The following is a 23,336-nucleotide window of genomic DNA, read 5'->3' as shown; positions in this document are numbered from 1 at the left end:
TAATTTTCGCTTGGGTTGTGGCGAGTCTCTGCGGCCACTGTCACCTCTACGAGCCAATCTATAGTCGGGCATGCTCTGGGTATCAGCAACTTCCTCTTATGGCGTCGGCAGAAGCATGGAGAGGCAATATAAACTAAGCAGAGATCAAATGTCAAGTCTAGACAATGACGTATGCGAAGGTTCCTCCATAGACGCTCGATATGCAGCTTTGCTTGAAGCTGTCTGCCCAGCATCACGGGCAAGACTGCCACAGCGATCGCGTTAGCTATTATTTCGGGATGCAGATGTAAGCAAGTTGCAAGTAATGTTATGTAGAGTAACAACGATTTCAGATTCGGTATTTCAGCAGGCAAGCTAAGCACACTTCGTTTTTGGCCTAGGGGCAGGCGAGATATATCGTAGGGACACAGGCGCCTCACCGCTCGCTACCACTCAATTTCATCTCAAAGCCCAGGGATTCAAACTCGCATCCGTGGACCGCACTCTGCATGATAGCAGGGGACCGGCAGAAGCCCGAATGGGTTATCTCTCGTATTTCTGCCAACCGTTTGACTGCCGAAAGAAGACGGTACGGCAAGGAATAACCCTCGCAGGATATCGCCGCCGCTCTCGCGAATCACGTCTCCGACCTAACAGCATATGAAGCCCGGCGTCCGCCGCGTTAGTCCAGGACAACATAGTTGGCGTGACACATCTGCGTCATCTCCGCTTGTCGACCCTATTCGTATGAGCTCACGTCCCTTGTATCATACTGTTCTCAGTTAGGACCAATGGAAGTCTGAGATCGCACAAGGAGGTCAAGCGCCAGATTACGCCCATGGGAACTGATCCATCGCGGAGGCTTCAGGAGTTACGTCATCGTCCTGCCCAGCTCAATTTCCTCCGGCATCACAACTGCCTCGGAGCCCCTCTTTCTTCTCGGGATGAACCCGGATCTGGCGGCATTGCATGGAACAGGGACCCAACCCATGTGATCCCGACGACCATGGCTGATGCCTAAATCAAGACTTGTGAATGGCGGTCATATCCAGCCCGTTTCTTTATTCCTGCAGGGCAGTGCTGGTCGTCGCGCTCATCACGACGGAATCACGCAGCTCGCAGGCGCAGGATCTTTAGCCCTGTGAGGCTGCCAGGAAGCCTCCTAGACTCCGCGTCTCCATCACGCGATTGTTACGTGCAGCACTTTGGTGATTAGTCAAACGAGGAAGTGTTGCCAGTAGTGTTAGTAGATCCTCTAGGGACGAACTCAGAGTCCATATGGACAGTCGTAGTTCCGTAGGACCGATCCGAGGCCCAGCTGGAGAGCCTTGAATATGCCGACCGGGAAATATTTATCGGGAGAGAAATACAGAGAGATATCAAACAGCCTTCGACAGCGAGTGGTACGGGCCCCGAAGCTGTACAATACAATGCTAGGACACGGGAATGCAAGTCCCAGACAAAGGGGAATGGAGAGCCAAGACCTTAGCGATATTGAAGGCAAGGGCACGACCGGAATGGTCAGAGAAGAGGGAGGGTAGGAAAAAATGAAAACCGTGATGGTAAGACGACAAGTTAGGGACAGATGAGAAGAGTTCTCTATTCATACTACGGCGTGAGACGTGTTGCGATCATAGGCCCATGGCAAAAGCGGCAAGCACGGCGAATGTCAGCGCTAGGCAACACCCGGACGCCAGCACCGCGTTCCATATTGCAACTGGAAAAAATGTGATGTAGTACACCATGCGTTTGATTACCGTACAGCAGTACAGTTGACCTAGGTATATGCAACATATAATCTGCAGATGATGAACGAAGGAAATGAGGTCGATGCGGACGCTTGAGGGCAAAATCTCATATGACAACCAATCTCGTGCGGATTCTCCAACCGGAAACTGATGTCTGTGAGATGCTGTGCCAGGGCTTGCCGTCACAACTAATGCGGAGCAATGGAAAGAAGGCCCATGCGTTCTCCGTTGTGACACTCTTCTGCCTCTGCCGTCATTGCAACAGACTCGCATCCTTCCTGCGAGCTATTGCCAGAAACATGTCGCAACACTTGCATCCCACCCATCAATGCGAGTGTTTGCGCAAAGACTAAACGCAATGCGACCGCGGTTGTTATGTAAGGAAACTGGAGCTTAGTGATCGAATGAACTGTTCGTGTCGGCAAGGTCGAAAAGCGGAGACCAGAAGAGTTAGCGAGGCTGGAACGCTTACTACGATACAATTATGCAGGGGTCACACGGCTCGAGTCCTGGCTATTGCGCCCTACATCTGCCGGTCTCACCTGTCATTGTAGCACTGCACGCCAATCACATTGCCCTCGGTGGCTTCCTCAAACAAAGCGTCGTTTCGTTTCTTGCCGTCTCGTCCAACGGTTGCGTCAATTGGTCCGACACATCGCGACACGGCAGGAAGGGGTTAGCCTCTCACATCCAGTCTTCCAGACGTTGAGGGGCATCCAGGAGCTCCCTGAGATGCGTGCTACCACAAGATTGACCAGATCTGAGCCGTTGCCAAAGGCGATGAGCAGCAGCTTTGAACTCTGGGGATGGCCTGAGAGCCACAGAGCATATTTGGGGTATCGGGTTACATCACGATGGCTCAAATTGGCAAGCAAAGACCCCCTGGCTACAAGCTTCTCGTGTTGTGGAGGGTGGTTTCCATATTATGCCACGAGTGTCCTTCCCACCGATCCGTCCTTCGACATCCTGGCCGTCCTTGACTCGTTGTTTCCAACTTCTATCCACGCCGAAGCTGTGCTTTATTCGTTTGTTTTTCGTTCATCCGGACTGTTGAAATGTATTGATTGCATCCAGTGTTTTTAATCGCGGCATAGCTGTCACTTTCCCACGAGCGGTTCTCTTTTGTTTCCGGGAGTCGGTGGTGACTTCGTCTTTCCTTCTCATCATCCGCTTGAGGCGCGCCATTACTGCCTTTTCGCGTGGTCGAGTGGTCGGCATATACATATTGGGACATACGATTGTGGCCTCAGCCTGACCAGTTCAGTGCATGATTCGGCTAGGAAACCAAGCTATCACATCCAAACTTCGCCAATCTTCGTCACGGTCAAAATTGTTGGGGTGCATAAAAGGATCACTGTCAAGGCGTTGGGGACTGGCCTGTGTTGTCGATATACCGGACGAAGTAGTGAAGTGATCCAAGATCCAAGCAGGCCGAGTTACATCAGTGTACACTCCAACCGCACTGACTCCGCTTGATCGGATTCCAGGATACCATTGGCACTGCCATCGGGTGAAGCCATCCCCCATCCCGTCATTGAGGGCTCCTTGACACAGGCTGTGTTTCGAGGTCCCACAGCACACCACCACTCAGCCTTGACGTCTGTCAACCCCAGCCGTCCATTCAAGCAAAAGAGGTAGGAAACCTCGACAGCTATCTACCTTGTAGAGTGTGGGTTATTTTCCAGTTACCGTCGGACCTACTCGAACTGTCTAGCTGCGCGACATCGTCTTCTCTGTCGGAACCATTTATAGAGAATCCGCCATCCCGGTCTAGAGGCGCTGCACTTATCGAAGACAGTGACAGCTCGAACTTCACAACATCAACCATGACATCTCCCAGGCGGCCGCTACGGAGGCCACGGAGCCTGTCGCATCTTATTCTCTTGGCCCCGACCGCCTCGGCCTTGTCGCTTGCGAATTTCCAACTCATCACCTCAAACGACGTACCGAGCACCTGCATTCTGGTGTACGACAGTCAGATACCAGATTGTAAGGCGAGCGACTTTACGAATGGCAACCTATGCTCTGCGGACTGTGTGAATGGACTGGCCAAGACGTCGTCATTTATCAACCTTTTTTGCAGTGGCGTCAATGTCAACTCGAAATCATTATTAGGCTTGACTTTGAGGGGGAAACTCATTGACACGCTATGCCCGAGTGCTCAATCCACGACGTTGACAGTGACCGTGCAACCGTCAACAACCCAGGGCTTTACCACTCCAATCCAGACACCACCAGTAACATCGACAACCTTGATCTCAAGTACAACGACCGCGGTAATACAGCCGACAACGAGTATTCCCTCACCTCCGGCAACGACCGTAGCATCAGTTCCTGCCACAACACAAACCAGTGCTCCTGAGCAAACGACAGACCGGACCACGGAGTCAACAACACAGAAAACAACAGAACAAACAACAGCACAGACAACAGTACAGACAACAGCACAAACGACGAAAGTCACCAGTGCCGTAACCAGTGCCGTAACCAGTACTGTTGCAAGCTCTCATAGCAGTGCACAGTCGCCCACTACACAATCGGAAGCTTCGTCTACCACGACGTTGGCAACTGAAGTAACGGGAGGTGGCAGCCCATTTGATGCCGTCCCGGCAATGGGGATAAGGGCAGTGTCGATTGGGGCCACCAAGGCCATACTAGCAGCGATGGGCCTTGGCATAATACTTCTGCGATAACAAAACGGGAGAGGTGCCTACCATGCCACAAAGGAAATGTACTATTATTAATGTCTATATCAAGAGGTACTCTGGATTCCTTCGGTCGGAGTCCACACAGAGCTGGGGTTGACGGCATCTGGGGAAAACAACTATCGCAAATATCGTCAATAGACGGACATAGCTAACACGCGGACAGACCCTGCAAGAGATTTGCAAGAGCGTGTTTTGGATTCATGTTGGAACATTGCAACGAAATTATGTCTGTAATACTACAAAGTAGATAAATAAGAGCTCCGCTCAGCAGTGATGTGCTGTTGTGGTGGACTTGAAAGCAATGATGACTGTATAACACAATTTTGGCGTATCACGTTCAAGATCAAGCTTATACGTTATTGACAATACGATCAATTCTGAGCTCGTCCGTCACTTGTTCAACCTCGGCATTAATAACCTATCCCATTCCACAAGAATGGACATCTTGGGCAATTGAAAGAGCTATTCTTGTTGATGTCACAGGTGCACCCTTGCAAGATGTGTTAAATTAGCTGGAAGTTCGGCTGGGACTTTCCGGAACCACGATCCCTGCGACAATGCAAAGATCCTGCAATAAAAATCGCCGGAAGAAAGTGTACAAACCAAGCTTAGAGGCCTTCGGTCTCCTGATTCATTACGAACAAGTCAACCTACTCGTCAAGCCCAAGAACGGCGGTTTAACCCATTGCATTAGCAGTGGGCCAAGGACGTCAATTTGTCCTTTTCCAGCTATGTGTCAGTTTTGACCGATACTCCCAAACTTCACCAATTCACACCAAAGTCGGAAGCATCTCTCCAAGTTTGAATATAATGCTTCGAAGCACGTAACGAAACAGCCAGAGGTTGCTTGTAATGTGGTGCAGGCTACTAGTACTCGAAAGTACCGTCAAAAATGATATACCCGAGAAAAAGAACGAATAGACTTTCCTGGCCCACTGCGTTATATTTTAGGTTTGACGAGTACATTGAAAAATCGCGTTTCGACTTCGTCTTGGGGGGCTCCTATTAATTTTGGAGGAAAAGTACTCGGTAATCCATGTCCCATTATGAGCGAGGCTTCGGCTTAGATTGACGTTGAGTTGCGAAGGTCCTTGATATGTTGAACCCTGGTTTTCGCGCTGGTGACTGATCTGGGTACTGTGGTGGATTCTTCGTCGGGTTGTCTAATCTGAGTGTACCGTAGCGAAAGCTTGTTTGTACTGGAGTAGTTAGAGGAATGTTTTAGGTCATCGACAGTTTCCTCTTCAGGCTGAAGGGTGCGCGTCGGCGCTCGTGTGTACTTGCTAGAGACATCAGCTTTGCCTATCTGAGGTAGTGAAAACAATACAGCCTGCAATGTGGTGTAATATGGTCAGGCGCAGTACATATGTTTAGGTGCAAAGACTCCCCAATCAGTTGACATTGATCGTGAGAATGAAGTAGTCGTGACGTTGGGATGGTGATCATTATCATCCAGTAACTCGGCTGTGCCCTGCTCACAACGTGAAATGTACTTATGTATAGAATAGCATGAACATGAATCTTCTCAACCGCTGAAGCCACACTCTCGGTTGGTACCTTGCATTCTGGGCCATTGGCCAGATGAATAGCCTCCTAATCAGTCGTTTTCCTTTACAGACCTCTCATCTTATCAACCCCGATCCACCCCTCGTTCTCCAAGTCGTTGGCTGCTCGATGAGTGGCCCCTATTCAGCAGTCTTCCTCCACAGATCCCTCATTTGGATGATTCCAGGAATGGTAGCCAGCGCCCCAATAGTCGTCTCACTGACCAACCCCTGCTCGAGACTCCAGTGGATCGTCAGCGGGAACCAAGACATGTTCCGAATGAGCGACTTCCTCCATTCGGTAGACCACTCCGCCTCCTCGCGCTCATAGACCGACACGGACTTGTCCCCCATCTTCTCCTTCACGCTGCGCTGCCCGCGCTTGTAGTTCTCGTACAACAGTCGGAACAGGTCAATACCCACGTGGCAACCCCAAAACCTGGCGCTCCACATGGCCGCCTTGCCAATAGTCGCCGGTTTCCAGCCCAGAACGCCCTTCTGAGCCAGAAACGCGCCGTTCTCGAGGGTCTGAAACAGCACGCAAGCCACGAGCTGCGTCACAGCAATGGCCGTTTCGACCCTGTCGACCTTGGCCAGCTCATTATTCTGTCTGGCAGTGCGCAGGCGCAAGATCAGACTGCGCGCCCAGAAGTACAAGCCCAGCAGACCCCAGAGGCGGAAGAAGGTGCGAACATCACTCAGCAAAACGCTGAAGGCCTTGAGGCGCTTGGAGACGAGAAGGAGCACGGCAGCCGAGGGCGAGGGCAACACCTTGGAGCTGAAGAGAATGGTGGTGGATGGAGGTAGGGTGGCAGCGAGGGCGAGCAGCTTCTCGGCGCTGCGCCGAATGGTGGGGCCAGTAAGGTGCTCCAGCAATGCGGACGAGAGCCGCGACGTGTAGCAGAGGAAGAGCAGCGTCGTGTCGATGCCTGTGGGCGTGCTGAGGCACCGTTGTAGTTGCGCCAGGAAGGCGTCGATGTTGGATGGCGCGGCGGCGACGAGCGCCTTGATGGGCATGGGTTTCGGTGAGGATGTTGGCGGCGCGGCCGACGAGGGGATGGGATCGCCGGACGGCAGATCCGACGTTGCTACTTCGGCCGTTGACGACATGATGCAGTCTGCGCAATCAGGTAGCCTTGCAAAGTTTCTTGAGCTTGGACTCTATCTGTGCAGGGGGCGTCGTTGAGTTTTCAGTTGTTGATCTAGCTCGTCCCAAGTGTCGGTACTACCGGATGGCTGGTTGAGCTATGGCTAAAATGGGATATGACGTCGGCTCGCGTGCTTTACCCAGCAGAGACCCAACTGATTGAAGAAGGACGGGAGTACAAGCGAAACCAAGTACACTGGATCTGGGCAATCTCTCTACCAAGGCTGTGGAAAAAACGAAAGAAAGGATGTAAACGTCTGGGACATTCGGCAAGATAATGTGAGCGAAGACTGTCTACTCCACATTCGCAAATTTATGTGAGATTAGCCTGCTTAATGCGCCTGCTTAATGCATTGAGGTTGTACTGAAGGTTGATGCATCGTGCGTTCGCTCCTTGCCGAGGTACTCCGGTTCGGAGGGCGGCAGACGCAGTTGTGGAGATACCAAGACATCTGGTTTTTTATCAGATCTCCTGATTACTTCGGAGATCTTCGACGACAACCCACAAATTACCTTGGAAGTCCCGAGCGTTTTTTCGTAGCTTCTTTTCTAGCGTCACGATAATGCTTGATGCGGCTTACGAGAAGGCCCACTGCTTATCCAGTCTAGCGATAGATGGTGTGCGAAGAGCTGTCTATGCTTTCCATTTCCACCCACAAAAACTAACATCGATGTGACTGGCATACCTATACCTAGGTACACCTTACCCGTCGGTTCGTCAAGCCTGACTTCAGTTGCAACACTTCAATCCAGAACTTCAGTCTCTGCAGCCTTACGAGGGCATTCGCCAAGTGTTCTGCCTTTGTCTATCAAGTTTGGTCTTGTCTACAGATGTTCAAACATGATGTTGTACACGCCCCTACTGCATCTACTTGCCTGGAAGGTAAGTGAAGTCTCGCCTGGTCTGTTATGAGTTTCGCGATGTGATCATTGCGTTGCAGTTCTTGTCCACTAGTCTTGTGATGGCTATCCCACTCATATCTTCATTTCAATCAATGGCTTTGAGGATGCTGAGTTGCAACTTGATTCCTTCCACATTCTTGTTCTCAAGTGCTTGCCGTGAGACTTTGGGACAGTGTTCTGAGTATGGGACAATGCCTGGGGGGGTCAAAAGATCTGGAAGTTATGATAGGACTCGCTTTGCTTCTCCGGCTTGCGTGTGTGCACATCATTGATGGCTGTCAAAGGATGTAAGACCAAGCTCAAAGCAGAGCCACTTACAGCCCCTCTAATCCCCTTGGCTTGTATCCATAAGCCTTTCATTCAGCTGGTTGCCTGGGTGCTAACCCCAGTTGTCACTTATATCCGTTCTGATTTCTGGCTGCCTGGTGACAATGCGTTCGTGCCTTTCTCAGACATCTCTGTCGGGGTAACAGATGTGTTGGTGGGACGCTTAAGTATCCGCCATGCGCTCCCTGACCTAGATGAGTTTCTCTCGACTCTCCAAAAACCAACACCAGCAACTTCACTTGAAAACCGACAACTACGGCCACACTACGGCCGCAACCCGCGAATTCCTTGCATCATGGCTGAAGTAGCGGATATCCTTGGCTCTGCCGCTGATGCCGTGGGCATCACCCAGAGCATCATCGAAGCATGCATGAACTACTACAACGGCGTGCAACAAGTTCCAGAGACCATCGAGATGATCATGTACAGCGTTAATACTTGGAAGCTGCAACTGCAAGTCTTGTATCGCCTTATGGAAAACGGAGAAGCGTCCGGCAATGTTCTGCACAAACTGCTGACGGAAAACAAAGTTCTGGGTGCAATAGTAGAATGTCTTCAACAGCTGGGGGAGCTTGTACAAAACGAGGTGCCTCAGAGAAGCCTGTCTCCACCCACTTCCAGCTTTCGGGCTTCACTTTCGAAGACTCTGGACAGGCTCGCATGGCCGGTTACCAAATGCGACAAGGCCAACGACTTGCTGCAGAAACTGGAAGGCCATAAGGCTACGGTCGACTGGCAATACAGACTAGCACTGCGTAACCATCCTTTGCGTTTACACAAGCCCTGGCTAACCCTGTCCAGCGTTGCTATTGATGATCTCCGACAAGGCATTCAGCAACAGGCCGAAGCTCAGGTTTCTGGTAAGCTCACCCCGCGCTTCAACTAGACCGAAGCGTCTAAGACTGACAATCGCATGATAGACCGCGAAAGGCAAGCCATTCTGGCATGGCTGGAACCCAAGGGTATCAATACCATGAATAATGACATTCATGAAGACAAGGTCAACTTACAAGAGAAGGGCACCTGCAACTGGATGACTGAGTCGATGTACTGGCCTGACTGGCTTGAACGTGGCTCGTCCACGGCCAGTGCCTGCCAGCGCTTTCTGTGGATTCACGGAATGCCTGGAGCTGGAAAGACCATCCTAGCGTCGTACTTGATCGAGCAAGTCGCAATGCATTGCAAAAGGCACGGATACTCGTACTACTACTGCTCGCATGAGCGTCGCCAGGACGAGACGCAAGCATTCCTTCGATGGGCTATTAGCGACCTGAGCATACAGCTTGGCTCTTCTGTCCCACAGGAACTGGCCGATCTCTATGCGAGACGTGACACCTCCACCAAAGGCTTGCGAGAATGTTTGCTGGCCGTGACGAAGAAGTTCAAGCGGCAAAGAGTTTACATCATCGTCGATGCTGTTGACGAGAGCGAGTTTCCCCGCACAGACTTCCTCGACGTTCTGACCTACATAGGTGCAGACCCCTCCTTCCAACACGTCTCATTTTTAATGACTAGCCGTCAAGAGCCCGAAATCAAGAGAATAATCGAAGAGCTCCCAGTTCTCCCGCAGACTCCATCTCTCAGACGACCAACGAATCAGGATCGATGCGCACAGCTCAAGCCTACGACCCTGAGAACGACCGCTCAAAAGCCTAGTGTCCTGACTCCTGAACAACCATTTGAGTCCCCTGGGAGAGTTATGAGACAGAAATCCAAGTTCCTGCCTCATTGTCTGCCAGACCGCGGTAGGTCTAGGGATCAGGGCTCGACAGTATGGCTCACCGAAAAGGCGCTTGCCATCTGACCCCCCAAATGGTGCGAGCCCTCAGAAGCGTCGTATGGAACCCAACAGACAAATGAGCCGATTTCCGGTGAAGTATCAATTAGAAGCTAGTTGCGAAACGGCCTTGGGCCGGGAGAGCGCTGCGGAGCCACCAAAGTCGCTGGAAGGCGCGGAAACATCTTCCTCGGGAGTGAAGCCCTGCACTGTTCTTTCCATGTCGAACTCATTTGTGCAGAAAGCTATCCGCACTTTTGTCGAACAGAAATTGGAGAACTCGGAGCTGTTCCGAAATTGTTCGCGACCGGCGTTCGTGGAGAAGGTTGAGACGTTGTTAGCAGCAAAGGCCAACGGGATGTAAGTACACCCCGATTTATTCATGCTGCCTTTTGTAATTGACTTGGACCTTAGGTTTCGATGGGTGGCTTGCCAATTCGACGTCCTCAACCGTCAGAAGTACTTTGATGAGGATGAGATCTTGCAAGCCATTCGAGACTTGCCCATCATAGTCTTCGAGACCTATGAGCGGATCATCCTTGACGGCTTGTCAGACGGACAGAAAAAGAACGAGCACAACCGCACCTTCGCTCGCACTGCACTGGCTCTGATCTGCAGCAACACATCTGCAATGCCGAGTGCGGATGTCTTGGTGCAGGCATCTCGGTTCAACGTTCCGCATGGCACAGCCAACAACTACACGCGCCAGCGACTCAGAAACATTCTCGGATGTTTGGTGAAGGTGACCGCTCTCCGGAAGCCCCTCTTTTCCTGTTACAAACGGGATGACGAGTCTGGAGATCACATGTTCCGGTTCTCTCCCGCCCACTACACAGTGAAAGAATACCTCTTCAGTAAGGCGACCGCAGCCGGCCCTGCCCATGAATTCGCTTTGCCGGACCATAAGACACAAGTTCTAGAATTGCAAGTCGCATTTAACGGCTTGCAACAGCATGGAAAAGGTCGAAATGCCTTTGGCCAAAGAATCCTTACACGGTACGAGGAGTATTGTATCAGTGTGACGGACCAAGCTCTCGAAAAGCGCCCGAGTATCATTGTGGAGGAGAGCGTCATCTGGGAAGCTGTTTTTCCGTGTCTCAAGTGGAACAGTGCACACCAAAGCGCCTTCACCAATAAAACGACACGGAACTATTTTGCCAACTGGGCGAAGCTTCAAGTGTTCGCTGCCGATGACCATGAACCTGATGAGTACGAAACTTGTATTCTTGTCAGTCTGATGCTCCTGGAGTGACCTGAACTTGCTCGGGTCTTTCTGAAGCAACTGGTCACCAAGACTAAGACGGCCGTCTGGGCGGATGAATTCATCATTCGCGACTCCCCACAGACAGTCCTCCAAATGTGCGTTTCCCGCCGCCACAAGGACTTCCTCGACCTCTTCATCGAAGAAGGTGCCAGCTTCATCGACGAGCCTAATATTCTCTTCGCCATCTTGAAGCACCCGTACGGTATAGGAGACTCCAGAGAAGGCGACGACGGTTCCACCACAGGCCAGTTCATCAAGACTCTCCTGGCAAGCGGTGCCAACCCCAACCCACTGGGCTACATGTACACGCCGTTGCAAGACGCAGTTTGCCGTGTTGAGAAAGGTTGGGTGCACGATCTGATTACGTACGGTGCGGATCCCAATGCTGTTGGCGACCCCATGGGCCCGCATCCCTATGGACTGGAAAATCCTGACGCCGAGGAAACGTGGTGGTACGGCGAGCATCCTCTTGTGATTTGTGCTCAGTTGGAGGTGTCAAGGGGATCAGAGACGACCAATAAGAGGGACCGCATTGTCGCAATACTCCTGTCATCTGGTGCTGTTGATCCTAATGCGGATGCCAAGGGAAAGGGGAAGGCGCCCAAGAAGCGGCCTGACGTGATTGAGATTGACGACTGATGGACAGGGTTTGGGCGCCCGAGGAGATGTGATGTGATGCATTGGGAACGGAAAATAGCCACTTGTTAGGAATGAATCCTGAATATTGGACTCGAGCATTAGGCTTGAGCAAGACCAACGTGCATCAAGCCTTGATGAATTGATTTTAATTTCACGGCATGATTTGGCATGAATTGCGTTTCTTGCACGCACAAGTATGATATTGATAAATACCCCTAAAGCATTTTCCAGTTCTCTCTGGCATTGTTGGTGCTAGGCATTGCTAGTTGAACATCAGGCCAAGCACGATAAAGTCCGTGGGGTACCACTTCAGCCGCCCAGGAAGCAATGCTCCGACGATCGCCTTATAGTAGAAAATGAGCAACCAGATGAGACGAACCTTGTAACATGGACATCTAATACAAGGCCGGCAACTAAAATCAACTCGCAACCATAGCATGATTGGCTGGTCGTGTCTTCCTCCCGAGCAAGCAACAGCGAACACACCCGGCTTCGTCCAAAACAAGAGCTCAGCTACTCAACGAACAGAACGGAACACTTTTCGCCCATTGGCCAATTTGTGGTATGTTCTGGTTGTTCCTTTCTTTTCTTCTTGTTTTTGTTTTGCCTTTTCGTATTGTAGTCTATTTTACCAGTGTCGAACACTGTTAGATCTATTTCCACTTCTTATCTGCACCATTTCTACCTGACAGCATTAAGTGCGACTAGTGCTGCATTGCTAGTATTTATCTATGATCAATGCCTGGTGGTATTTGCACCTATCTTGGAGAAATGAATGGATAGTGTTGTGTACCACAGTGGACTTGGGTTGGTTTCAATCAATGTGACTTATTTATAGTATTGGGATGAACTAACGAGACTTCTCGGCTTGAAGTCAATTGACCCCTCAAAGTGGCCTTCGTTCGAGTATAGCATTGTAGTATGACATGCTACATGGATACAACATAGATCAAGCTGTGCCTCTATGCCTCGAAGGGGATATATGCATATGTCTTGCCTGTAGACATGAATTGTTTGTTTTATAACCTACTACATCTACTTGACTGATTCAAGCACTACCGATAGGGTTTGCTAATCTATATTGTTTGATCGAACCAGGGCGAACTAGGGCTTACATACTGTGCAGCGTACATGGCCGCAGGCTGCTGCTCATGCAAACGGGCCTAAAGGGAAAAGTGACTGGCATCAGCCTCAAGGATTTGCCACAGAAGTATACAGCAATGTGTGCCAAACCGCAACAACAACAACCAAAGCGACTTACCCTCATTTTGACTGGTCTTCTTTATGTTTCGTGCTTGTCGGGAACCTTTCGGGGACTTTTTCGCATATCAATTTTGCATCAGACTCACAATTAGTTGATCACATTGTATTATTTGCGCACCGGGGTCAAAGAGTTACCATTCTCATTAATTCTGACAGAATGACAATTAAGTGACAACTGATAAATGTAGATAGCACTGGCGGCATACCTACTTTTTGCTTATCAGGTTTCATTGGCAAAACTAGGCATACTTCATCTAATTGTAGGGGGAATATTATATAGTAGACTTAGGAAGGTAGTTTACGACAGGTATTGTCCTATGTAGTTGGGATATATGGGCAAGTCACCACTTGAGTAGTAACTATGAAACACATAATATGGTATTAAGTCACAATTAGCCGCATTCGGGGAATGAAAGACGGCGGATGGAGCAGTAGGATATTCGGCCGTCTTGAACAACCGCGGCTGATGATTGTGACGCAGAAGTATTGTCATTTGGGCCCAAAGCCAAGGGCAGCTCCGGGCTCCATATGCGTGCAGCCCGTTCATGCTCATGGTGGTGTGACGTCGGGTGTGAAGGTGCTTCGTGGATTGATATTGAAGTGGAACTAGATGTGGACCATGGTCGATTTTCCGGACAGAGGCTCTGGGTTAGGGTTGAGGGTACGTTTAGGGCAAGCACTACCTAGGCATTGGCCACCCGGTGTTAGCATTTGACAGCAGATGATGATCATGGACAGAATATTTATGACGAAATCGGTTGTCAAAAGGCTAGTCCATCTCATTTTACAAGGTACGCGGCTTCCTTACTTTGTGCAAGGAGTGATTTCACATATGTTGCGAAACAGGTCCCGCGATTGGGCTTGGCGGGGCATTCTTTCGTCAGAGCTACCCGCAGCGATGGACCCCGCCATCATACCACGGTAGCTCCGGTTCTTAAACGTACGTTGGAAGCTTCTTTACCAGAAGGCAGCGTCTCTTGAGAATTTTCTCCGACATCATACAAGCTCGTTCTGCCATTCAAGTATATCCTAGCCTTCCCAATAACTTCATTCTTCACACATTTCCCGAGGAAATCACTACACTCGGCCAACATGGCTCGTCAATTCTTCGTCGGTGGAAACTTCAAGATGTGAGCATGCCCCGCCATTTTACGGCAACCCTGGAAAACCCCTCAGGAACCGGAACAGCAGGACTGACGAACCTGCCTTTTGTAGGAATGGTACGGTCTCGTCTATCAAGGAGATCGTCCAGAACTTGAACAATGCCCAATTGGACCCCAACACTGGTAAGTTTGACTCTCATTCGAGCACCCGACAATTCTGCCTCTCCCCGCAACCAACCCGAAGCGTCAACTTACATACCCCTCCCTTACTACAGAAGTCGTCGTTGCACCCCCAGCCCTCTACCTCCAGCTTGTCCGCGAGAGCCTGAGGAAGGAAGTCGGTGTCGCCGCCCAGAACGTCTACGACAAGCCTAACGGCGCGTTCACGGGCGAGATCAGCGTGTCGCAGCTCAAGGACAGCAACATCCACTGGGCTATCCTGGGCCACAGCGAGCGCCGCACCATCCTGGCCGAGACCGACGATATCGTGGCATCCAAGACCAAGTACGCAACCGAGAACGGCGTCAGCGTCATCTGGTGCTGCGGCGAGTCGCTCGAGCAGCGCGAGGCCGGCAAGACCCTCGAGGTCATCGCCGCCCAGCTCGCTGCCCTCAAGAAGCAGGTCGGTGACTGGAGCAAGATCGTCATTGCCTACGAGCCCATTTGGGCCATCGGCACCGGCAAGGTCGCCTCCACCGAGCAGGCCCAGGAGGTCCACGCCAGCATCCGTGACTGGCTGAAGAAGGAGGTCAACGACAAGGTGGCCGACGAGACTCGCATTTTGTACGGTGGCAGTGTCAGCGAGAAGAACTGCAAGGAACTCAGCAAGCAGAAGGACATTGACGGATTCCTGGTCGGTGGTGCTTCGCTGAAGCCTGCTTGTAAGTTGCCCACATCGCGTCTTTCAGAAATGAATAGTGTGCTGACCAGTTATAGTCGTCGATATCATCAACTCGAAGTTGTAAAAAGTGGGCCAATTATTCGTAATGACACGGCTGTGAGTTAGATCACTTGGACTCACTAGCTTGATGACAAGGCAAAAAGGGGTTTGGTACGGGACGGGAAGGATACGGATTCAAGGGATAGATAGAACGAAGGCCTACAAATACCCTACTCAATCACGTCTCCGATATCCAGACTGCGTTGAAACCACTGAATCGAGCCGTCCTATGTCCATTACAACAGTTTCAGTAGAAATGACGCGGATTTTACTGTAATTGGTATGGTCATCCTGAAATGTGAGATGGAAGGTTTTTGGATTCGGCCGTACGCATATCACTTCCTCCTTTTCCCGGACTTACCGCTATGCCTTCCATCCGTAATTTATACATTTGACATTTATACCCGTCCCTGTGAGATATTGGTACATTCATATACATAATATTGAGTTTTCCTTCCTGCCACAACTACCTCATACAGTAATCCCCTTGCCGTGGTAAGGACTCCATATGCCACGAACACTCGGGTTGATACTCTTAACGGATTTGTTGACTCGCTTGATCTTCTCCCCGCTTGCGTCTCGCAACAGTTCCGCCTTCTTCAAAATCTCTGTGGGCTCCATGTTTTTCACGCAAATTGACTTTTGATTGCCGTTGATGTAGTGACCGATCATGACGGGGTGTTTCCTCGGCCGTGGAGAGACGGCAAATTCGATCTGGGGGTGGGATGCGGCGAACTTCTGAAGCATTGATCGGATAAAGATGCTGAAAGGCGAATCAGTATGGAAATGCGAACATGGGAGTCGGCTTTGAAGAGCTCTTACTTCATGCCTCGAGAGCTCCCTGAATGGTCGCAATAGTGAATGTCCATCCTCTTGCATTGTAGGATGAAGGCACCGATGCCATTCTGCAGCTCTGTTAGCACATGCATCTACTGGGAATACAGCTACTAGACGTACCTGGCCAACTGACACCTTCTCTAACGCCCGGATCGTCATTGTTGCGTGTCTTGGAGTCCACCGAGTCTTGTCACCTCCTCCAATGTATTGCTGTTGCGTATCGCGATTTTTTTGGAATCAGGGCCGGCCGCTAGAGCGTTCTGGGGTCTTAGCGCCACTACCTGTCGTCGCCTAATTGTCGGCTAAAACACCTTCAATTGGCGACATTTTCCTCGATGCCAGAACGCGATCATCTGCATACCTTCGCATCTTTACACAGCAACGTCTGCCTGCTCAATCCATCCATCCATCGAAGAGGCATCTTATTTGCAGTCTCTTTGGATCCACCCCATCGCATCCTGCCCCGTCGAGTTTTCCTTCATCTAACACTCGACCTAGACAAGTACAAATAGGGTGCGACGATGACGGATAAACTTCCTCCCCAGCTGCTCGCGCTCTTCGCGCCGCGACCTCCCCTTCGATGGGTTCCTCACATCGACCAAGCTCCCGAAGCGCGCAAGACAGCCCGTGTCACTGGACTGGCACAATACCTTCCCGCTCTCAATGCTTACAAGGACAACGATGGCTACGTCCCCACTGAGAGTTGGCTGCAAATGCGCGATCGCAAGAAGCTGGAGAAGAAGGCAGCTGCCGAGAAGCTCTTGACTGAAGGACCACTGCACTGTGGGTCCTCCCTCTGTCGATATTTGCCTCTCCTTTTGCTGGATGGATATTGTACTGACAACAAACGCACAGACAAGCCCCAGGAAGACCCCAACATCCGTGGAGATGCCTTCAAGACCCTCGTTGTCGCCAGACTCAGCTATGAAGCAAACGAACAGGACCTCGAAAGAGAGTTCGGACGATTTGGTCCCATTGAACGTGTACGACACAATCCCAGAGGTGCTTCGGCAGTATCACACTAACCCTATCACAGATTCGCATCATCACTGATGTCAAGGCCCATGAGAAGCCCAACAAGAAGAAGAAGCCCCACCGTGGATATGCTTTCGTTGTGTTCGAACGTGAGAAGGACATGAGAGGTAAAACAACCATTGATTTTTTCCAACAGCTTTCAACATGTCCCTCACCTGAGATGTGGCCCTCAAGCTTGCCTATCTCTCCCCTTTCCCTACCATTTCATTGCTCCAAGGTATGATACAATGGTAAGGCTTTACTGACAAAAGCGCGTTGCTGCGCACGTGTAATTAGCTGCTCTAGATGGTTGTGATGGAATTCGCATCAAAGATCGTCGTATCAAGGTGGATGTAGAGAGAGGCCGCACGGTTAAGGGCTGGAAGCCTCGTCGTCTTGGGGGTGGTCTCGGTGGTCGTGGATACACGAAGGCCGCCCCTCCGCGACCAACCGGGCCTGGTCAATTTGGAGGTGGATTTGGCGGTGGCCGTGAGGGCTTCCGAGGAGGCGGATTCCAAGGTGGTCGTGGGCGGGGAGGCTTCCGTGGCGACTTCCGTGGTGGTGACCGTGGATTTCGAGGGGGAGGGGGCGGCTTCGGCGGAGGCCGTGATCGCGGCTTTGGTCAACAGAATGGCTACGGAGCTCCTCCTAACGCGCCTGCAGGTCCCGGGTTTGGCGGTCGAGACCGCGGCTCAGGAGGTGGGTTTGATCGTGGTGGTCGCTCATTTGACGACAGATCTGGCGGACACCGTGATGGAGGCCGATTCGGTGACCGAGACAGACGCGGCGGTGGCGGCGGAGCCAACGCCAACCAAGAGCCCGTCCGAGACCGAGGATATCGCGACTTCGATAGATCCCGGGATGACGACTCTCGAAAGCGTGGCTACGAGGCAAGCTACCAGGAAGATCCTCGCAAGTTGCGTCGCTACTGATCACGACAAAAGACGTTGTCTTGGCGGTGGGTATCTTCTGTCTTCGCACTCTGGCATCTGCCATCTATCATCTCAGTCTTTCCTTCTCCCTTTTGTCACCAAGGGTAAGCAAGGGTAAGCACAAGTTCTCAACCACACTCTCGTATCTCGTACCTGAAGGTAAAGGATGCCTCGAATTTCTACCAGCACACCGGAAAAACCAAAGCCCACCCACGAATGACCTCGAGGATGCCAGTCAAGATCGACATCGTACATTCGGTTTTCCCTACGTTACTCGGCTCCTTTTCAAGCCAAAGCCGGTCTTACTTCTGGGAGTAGGCATAATTGAGGAACCACGAACGATTCCACGGATACCCTGAATGTTTGCCGTCAGGGTCGGCAAGGTAATACGTTCCCATGTATTTTTACAACAGCAATCTGGAAGATTTGCGACAGGCGATATAAGCCTCCAGTCCAGTGCAATGATTACCATAGGTAAGGTCAGCGGTAAGGATTATAATTATTCGTCTGACCACTTTGCCCCTTATGGCGTGCCCGAGGGACACAAAGGAAACCTGTATGTTGTGTACGATTACATCATCTTGATTGACTTCGCGAATACTGTAGTATTATATATGTGGCGGCTCTGAAATACGATTAAGCTGGGTGTCTATGATGGGTTCAAGGTTTATGGATGGCCGCTCGCCAGCTCCGTATCAATAAGCTGCGTTACCGAAACAGCACAATATGCTATAGTTCAAGATGTATATAGGTACATTTCAATGCGCAACTTCTTCAGGTTTTGCCGTGGGGGACGTTTGTGCTTCTTTATTCCCATCGAAGATGACACTCGGCTCATCTGTCTCGCTCTTACAACACTCTTCAGTCTGAAGGGAATGACTGTCCTTATCCGACAATTTATCCGACAATAAACTGACGCCGCAAACGTTCATAAGTCCAATGATCAGCTTGATTATTGTGAGGATGCCATAGACGTCGAGGATATCGATTAGCTTTTCTAGATCGATCTGCTGCTTGGACACCTGCTTTTGCGTGTTTTCCAACCTGGCTAGGATGGTTTCGTCTGTCGTCTCTAAGGACTCTGGCTCCGAGCCTACGACGGTGATGGATGCGGCGTCGGTTTCTAGTTGGCTGTTGCACGTAGTGGACGTCGTGTCAAGTAGATCTAGCTGCCGGCTCTGGGACGCTGGAACTCGATTAGATATGGGGGTGTGGCGAAGCCGTGGTCGAGACGGTTGCGTCGAGGAGGTGAAAGCATTGACAAGGTTGGATATCGTTGGGGCTGTAGGATCGTCGCTTTCAGTTTCGCCCAGGACCTGGCCTAGGGTTGAGGGAGCTTGATTCAGAATAGGCCTCGACTGGGCAGTGGGTATACCTTGCTGCCCGAGCAATGACCGGTTTGTGCTAGAGTTTGTGGCGGCAATGGCCAGTCGCTCGGCTTTCATCGTGCCGTAATGGAAAGTTGCCGATTCTCTGTTGGGTACTTCTCTGGGAGGGTTGTTCTCCTCCTCCATGGCGAGTGGTAGACCCATGGCTAGTTCATCGAGCGGTTTACGGAATTTATCGCGACCACCGAAGTTGACGAGCGTTGTCGCGGAATCTTTGGACCCGAACTTGTATGGCCACAACCGACGCTTCAGTTTGCCATCGACTTCAACCTTCATAAAGAACGGCTGTCCTCCGTGCTCGAAGGCAAAAGCTGTATGGAACTTATTGTTATGGGTTGCCTGCTTCTCCAGCTTGTTCTCGGCAAGTTCCCATTGGAGAACACGGTAGGCCCAGCTGTTCTTCTTGCTTCTGTCTGGGCCGATATGGCTGTTGAAAATCCAGCGACTCTCCTGGATGAAGGCCTTCTCCGAGTCTCTGCCCACTGCGATAAGGTGGGTAAGTTTGGATACCATTTGGGAAAGTAAGCCACGAATTGGGAGCCTTAAGCCATGTCTTACGAGCAATAATTGCTTTTATCGGGTAATTTGTGCTCCTGAGACTGACAAGAAAGGGGGAGGAATAACTGGAAATTGCATACTGTTCCCAATGCCGACGATGCCGCCGGCTTCAACGTAGGGAGTAGCCCTGTGTCTGACGAGTTTGAGCTGCTGCCGCGGCTGGCCATTCAGTTGCCTTGGCCCACTAAAGTAACGGAAGTCAGTTTTCTTTGGAGAGTTTGGCTCCAGAGAGAGCCCAGAAAAAAGATGAAACAACTCTCATATTTACGTACAAGTAGCTGATGCGGACTGGGTTCTCCATTTTGGTCACCGGTGAAGTGCCACCCGAGAACTGGCGAACTAGGTCTTTATCGTCATCGTCCAGCGTTACCGTCACCGTCGCACTTTCCAGGCGGCAGTCATTCGGCTGGTGAAAGGCGAGGTCCAGATAGACGACGCCAGCGGGGTTCTGCTGCTCAGTGAGGACACCCCATTGCGACTTCTTGAACAGGAAGCAGCAGTCGACGCTGACTTTACCGATCATTCCTGCGCCAATGGATACTTGCTGGCCTACGAGGCGCTCGTAGCGCCCAAAGTCGTATTTTCCATGGCGTCGGCCGACGCGGTGCAGTAAAGGATGTGCGGCTGTCGGTGCTTCAGACATTTCTTGGTGGATATAATCGACGGCATTCACAGTTCGGTATTGGGTAAGTCAACTGGCCTTGCGCGGTGGAATACTTTTTATGATTTATGGAATGTTATCCAGTTGGACGGGAATGATTGCCTTTAAAGGCTGCCTTCGCTCAATTGAGATCTCGGTAAGCCCCTTCTATTGGCGCCTACGAGCTGATCCTCGCGAACCTGTACAAACCCTGGTCGACCAGGATGAGCAGATGGAACTGGAAATACCGTTGCAACATCTTTCAGTTTGTCAGCTTGCGTCCTGCCGCTCAACGAGCTCCGCCACCCCCAAAATGACGACACAGCTGATTACGATCACGATGGTGACTTCAGCCTTCTTCGACCTGTCGAGGCAACGGTCAACTTTTATATCATGAAAGCGAGGTCGCCGTTGTTTCTCTCGTGGGTCTCTCAGCTGTGCCTGGCCTTTCTATCTATTGAACGACCATCTGTGGCCAGACATGGAAAAGCGAGCAGCAGCTTCAAAGTCCCGCACTATGGCCGGCGATAACGCATATGACCCCATCTACACATCTGGAGGCACTGAATGCATGGACAGGCAATCTAATCCTATTTGGAGGCAGTCAAACGGAGCATTGCCTATGGACTCTGCTCCTGCGGCTCAAGGTCGCGGCCTCCCACCGGCGCGACCACCGGATTACGACCGGTACGGCTATGACCGTTTGGACTCGTCCTGGGACCGGTATGATCGTAATGGCAGACCATTGCATATACATGATCGATACGATATCTCTGAACCGGATAAATACGATTGGATGGAAGGCTGGGTTCGCGATCAAAGCCGGACGAGGAGTGGAGCGCTTGTGCCCGCAAGTAAAGCACTCATACGTTGAGAGGGGCAGAGGTATGACCGTGACAGTTCAGTGTCAGAGATGGGACTTGTGAGGACCGGACACCGCCCTAATTCATCTGGTCGGCTGCCTGCATGCAGACGGATGATTGAACCGAATGATCATCTTCCACTGTCGGGTGAAAGTGAGAATCACCACCAGCGCGAACATAGACAGCCTGCAGATGCCAACGCCTTTCAAGATAACCAGCAATACCAATACCAAGGCAAAACTCTTGACGATGTACAAAGACCATCTGCTAAAGCAGATACCACCCCTCCCGGAGACATGGGACAACTCCTGGCGAAGCAGAACGTTAACGTATGGAACCCGTCCCAAACCACCAATATCACAGTCCATCTAGATATGGATGTAGAACATGACCTTGATGGCAGTCTTGAAGAGTTTGCCCGCTTGATTAGACTCGGAAACTTCGCTGCCGCAAAAGAATTCTTCGCGGATAATCTGGAGGAACATATGGACAAGCCGTATGTGCTTGTGCAGTATGCAGAGATGTTGCTTGAGCAGGGTGATTATAAAGCCATAGCCGAGCTTGAAGACGACCCAATTTGGAACGCAGAAGGCAATATATTGGACAATGAGGAAGGCCGGCTGATTCAGATGTACTGGGGGCTTATGCTACTCTATGCGGACTGCCACAAACCTGGGACTGATCCAAGACGATTCAGTATCATATCAGATACTTTGGATACGCTTCACTCTACCGTTAATCCTGAAGGGCGGGACATAGCATCAACTGAGGTAAGCCGATTAATGTCGCTCATTAAGCCTATCCATGCTAATGTTTCAGATCAAAATCCTTGCCTTGATCATCCGTTTCTGTTCCTTTCCGCATGTTCATGTAAACCGCATTGAACTCCACCAACACCTTGAGGAAATGTTCCCTGAAACCTTTTACAAAAGCCTGTACACAAATCTCCTCAGGCAAGGCCGAATCTGGGACTTCCATGATATCATGCTCGCCAGGATAACCGTGGAAAATATACAGGACATGACTGGATTTTGGACTGATTGTTCCGGGATTCGCCTACGCTTGCGAGCCTTGAAAACAGACTGGACGAGCCCTGATGGTGATATCGACATCTCGACGAGCCTTGCACTACTGAGCATCTTCACATCCATCGTAATCGACTATTGCTTCTATTTCAACGGCAAGGAAGATATGGTTGAAGGCATCTTGGATCAGTCTCGGCCGCTTGCTCAGTCGGTCTCGCAGAATGATCCTCAGACCATGAAGAGTCGACCATATATCAAATGGATTATAGCGAAAGCACAGTTTAGCAACGAAAAAGGCCCCAATGAGACCGACGCTTTCGTTCAATACCTACAGTCTACTCGGGGAGTTGTATATCACTACACCCGCCGGGGACTACCACGATATGTCCCAGTCAACGATGAAAATCCGGGATGGAAGCTGTCAGACGCAGAAGACAAGTACAAAAACCCTATCAAACTAGCCTTGAAAACAGCGCAAGAACTTGGGGACTACAACACCCAGGAAATAGCTTTACAGCAGCTCATACGTCTTACTTCAAACCCACTGAAAGAATTCGATATGCTTTGAAACGTACAGAAAGAAGTTCAAGGGAATAACTACGGCTACGTGTACACGCTGGCTTCAAGGTACTTGGTTTCGGATACAGATGAATTGAGGGAGAAGCTGGCAAGTGAACTCACGAAGCAAATATTCGCTCCGGGCTTTGTGGATTATGTGAGCACAACACATGTATGGG

General features: G+C 50.9%; 8 protein-coding genes across 8 annotated transcripts; 5 read left to right on the top strand and 3 right to left on the bottom strand.

The window, feature by feature from the left end:
- Positions 1-3,403: 3,403 nt before the first annotated feature.
- Positions 3,404-4,902, top strand: BCR38DRAFT_89718 (uncharacterized protein). Its single transcript, XM_040865742.1, has one exon. It carries the CDS (start codon positions 3,554-3,556, stop codon positions 4,418-4,420), a length of 867 nt encoding a protein of 288 aa, XP_040719608.1. The 5' UTR covers positions 3,404-3,553; the 3' UTR covers positions 4,421-4,902.
- A 1,218-nt stretch (positions 4,903-6,120) lies between these two features.
- On the bottom strand, positions 6,121-7,089 carry BCR38DRAFT_454617 (uncharacterized protein; the record flags this gene model as incomplete). The annotated part of the gene is made up of 1 exon (XM_040861715.1): positions 6,121-7,089. The coding sequence occupies one exon, from the start codon at positions 7,087-7,089 to the stop codon at positions 6,121-6,123; it is 969 nt and encodes a 322-aa protein (XP_040719607.1).
- Positions 7,090-7,706: 617 nt separating this feature from the next.
- On the top strand, positions 7,707-12,172 carry BCR38DRAFT_471125 (uncharacterized protein). Its single transcript, XM_040862854.1, has 6 exons — positions 7,707-8,009; positions 8,887-9,216; positions 9,277-9,828; positions 10,106-10,493; positions 10,548-11,361; positions 11,428-12,172. The coding sequence occupies exons 1-6, from the start codon at positions 7,958-7,960 to the stop codon at positions 12,034-12,036; spliced, it is 2,745 nt and encodes a 914-aa protein (XP_040719606.1). The 5' UTR covers positions 7,707-7,957; the 3' UTR covers positions 12,037-12,172.
- Positions 12,173-14,308: 2,136 nt separating this feature from the next.
- BCR38DRAFT_89654 (triosephosphate isomerase) lies at positions 14,309-15,496 on the top strand. Its single transcript, XM_040865741.1, has 4 exons — positions 14,309-14,429; positions 14,515-14,585; positions 14,678-15,283; positions 15,339-15,496. The coding sequence occupies exons 1-4, from the start codon at positions 14,392-14,394 to the stop codon at positions 15,365-15,367; spliced, it is 744 nt and encodes a 247-aa protein (XP_040719605.1). The 5' UTR covers positions 14,309-14,391; the 3' UTR covers positions 15,368-15,496.
- Positions 15,497-15,813: 317 nt separating this feature from the next.
- On the bottom strand, positions 15,814-16,338 carry BCR38DRAFT_405352 (thioredoxin-like protein; the record flags this gene model as incomplete). Its single annotated transcript, XM_040857957.1, has 3 exons — positions 15,814-16,105; positions 16,165-16,247; positions 16,300-16,338. 3 exons carry the CDS (start codon positions 16,336-16,338, stop codon positions 15,814-15,816), a joined length of 414 nt encoding a protein of 137 aa, XP_040719604.1.
- Positions 16,339-16,528: 190 nt separating this feature from the next.
- BCR38DRAFT_89627 (U1 small nuclear ribonucleoprotein of 70kDa MW N terminal-domain-containing protein) lies at positions 16,529-17,630 on the top strand. The gene is made up of 3 exons (XM_040865739.1): positions 16,529-16,962; positions 17,035-17,162; positions 17,216-17,630. The coding sequence occupies exons 1-3, from the start codon at positions 16,701-16,703 to the stop codon at positions 17,435-17,437; spliced, it is 612 nt and encodes a 203-aa protein (XP_040719603.1). The 5' UTR covers positions 16,529-16,700; the 3' UTR covers positions 17,438-17,630.
- A 1,188-nt stretch (positions 17,631-18,818) lies between these two features.
- On the bottom strand, positions 18,819-20,921 carry BCR38DRAFT_89643 (uncharacterized protein). Its single transcript, XM_040865740.1, has 3 exons — positions 20,344-20,921; positions 20,152-20,255; positions 18,819-19,995 (listed from the first exon to the last, which is right to left on the bottom strand). Exons 1-3 carry the CDS (start codon positions 20,712-20,714, stop codon positions 18,884-18,886), a joined length of 1,587 nt encoding a protein of 528 aa, XP_040719602.1. The 5' UTR covers positions 20,715-20,921; the 3' UTR covers positions 18,819-18,883.
- Positions 20,922-21,335: 414 nt separating this feature from the next.
- BCR38DRAFT_89613 (uncharacterized protein) lies at positions 21,336-23,256 on the top strand. The gene is made up of 2 exons (XM_040865738.1): positions 21,336-22,344; positions 22,394-23,256. Exons 1-2 carry the CDS (start codon positions 21,625-21,627, stop codon positions 23,165-23,167), a joined length of 1,494 nt encoding a protein of 497 aa, XP_040719601.1. The 5' UTR covers positions 21,336-21,624; the 3' UTR covers positions 23,168-23,256.
- Positions 23,257-23,336: the final 80 nt, after the last annotated feature.

Source organism: Pseudomassariella vexata (assembly GCF_002105095.1).
Source record: "Pseudomassariella vexata strain CBS 129021 chromosome Unknown BCR38scaffold_2, whole genome shotgun sequence".
NCBI classification, from domain to species: Eukaryota; Fungi; Ascomycota; class Sordariomycetes; order Amphisphaeriales; family Pseudomassariaceae; genus Pseudomassariella; species Pseudomassariella vexata.
Note: the sequence above shows the minus strand (reverse complement) of the source record. Positions and strands in the feature narration are given on the sequence as shown.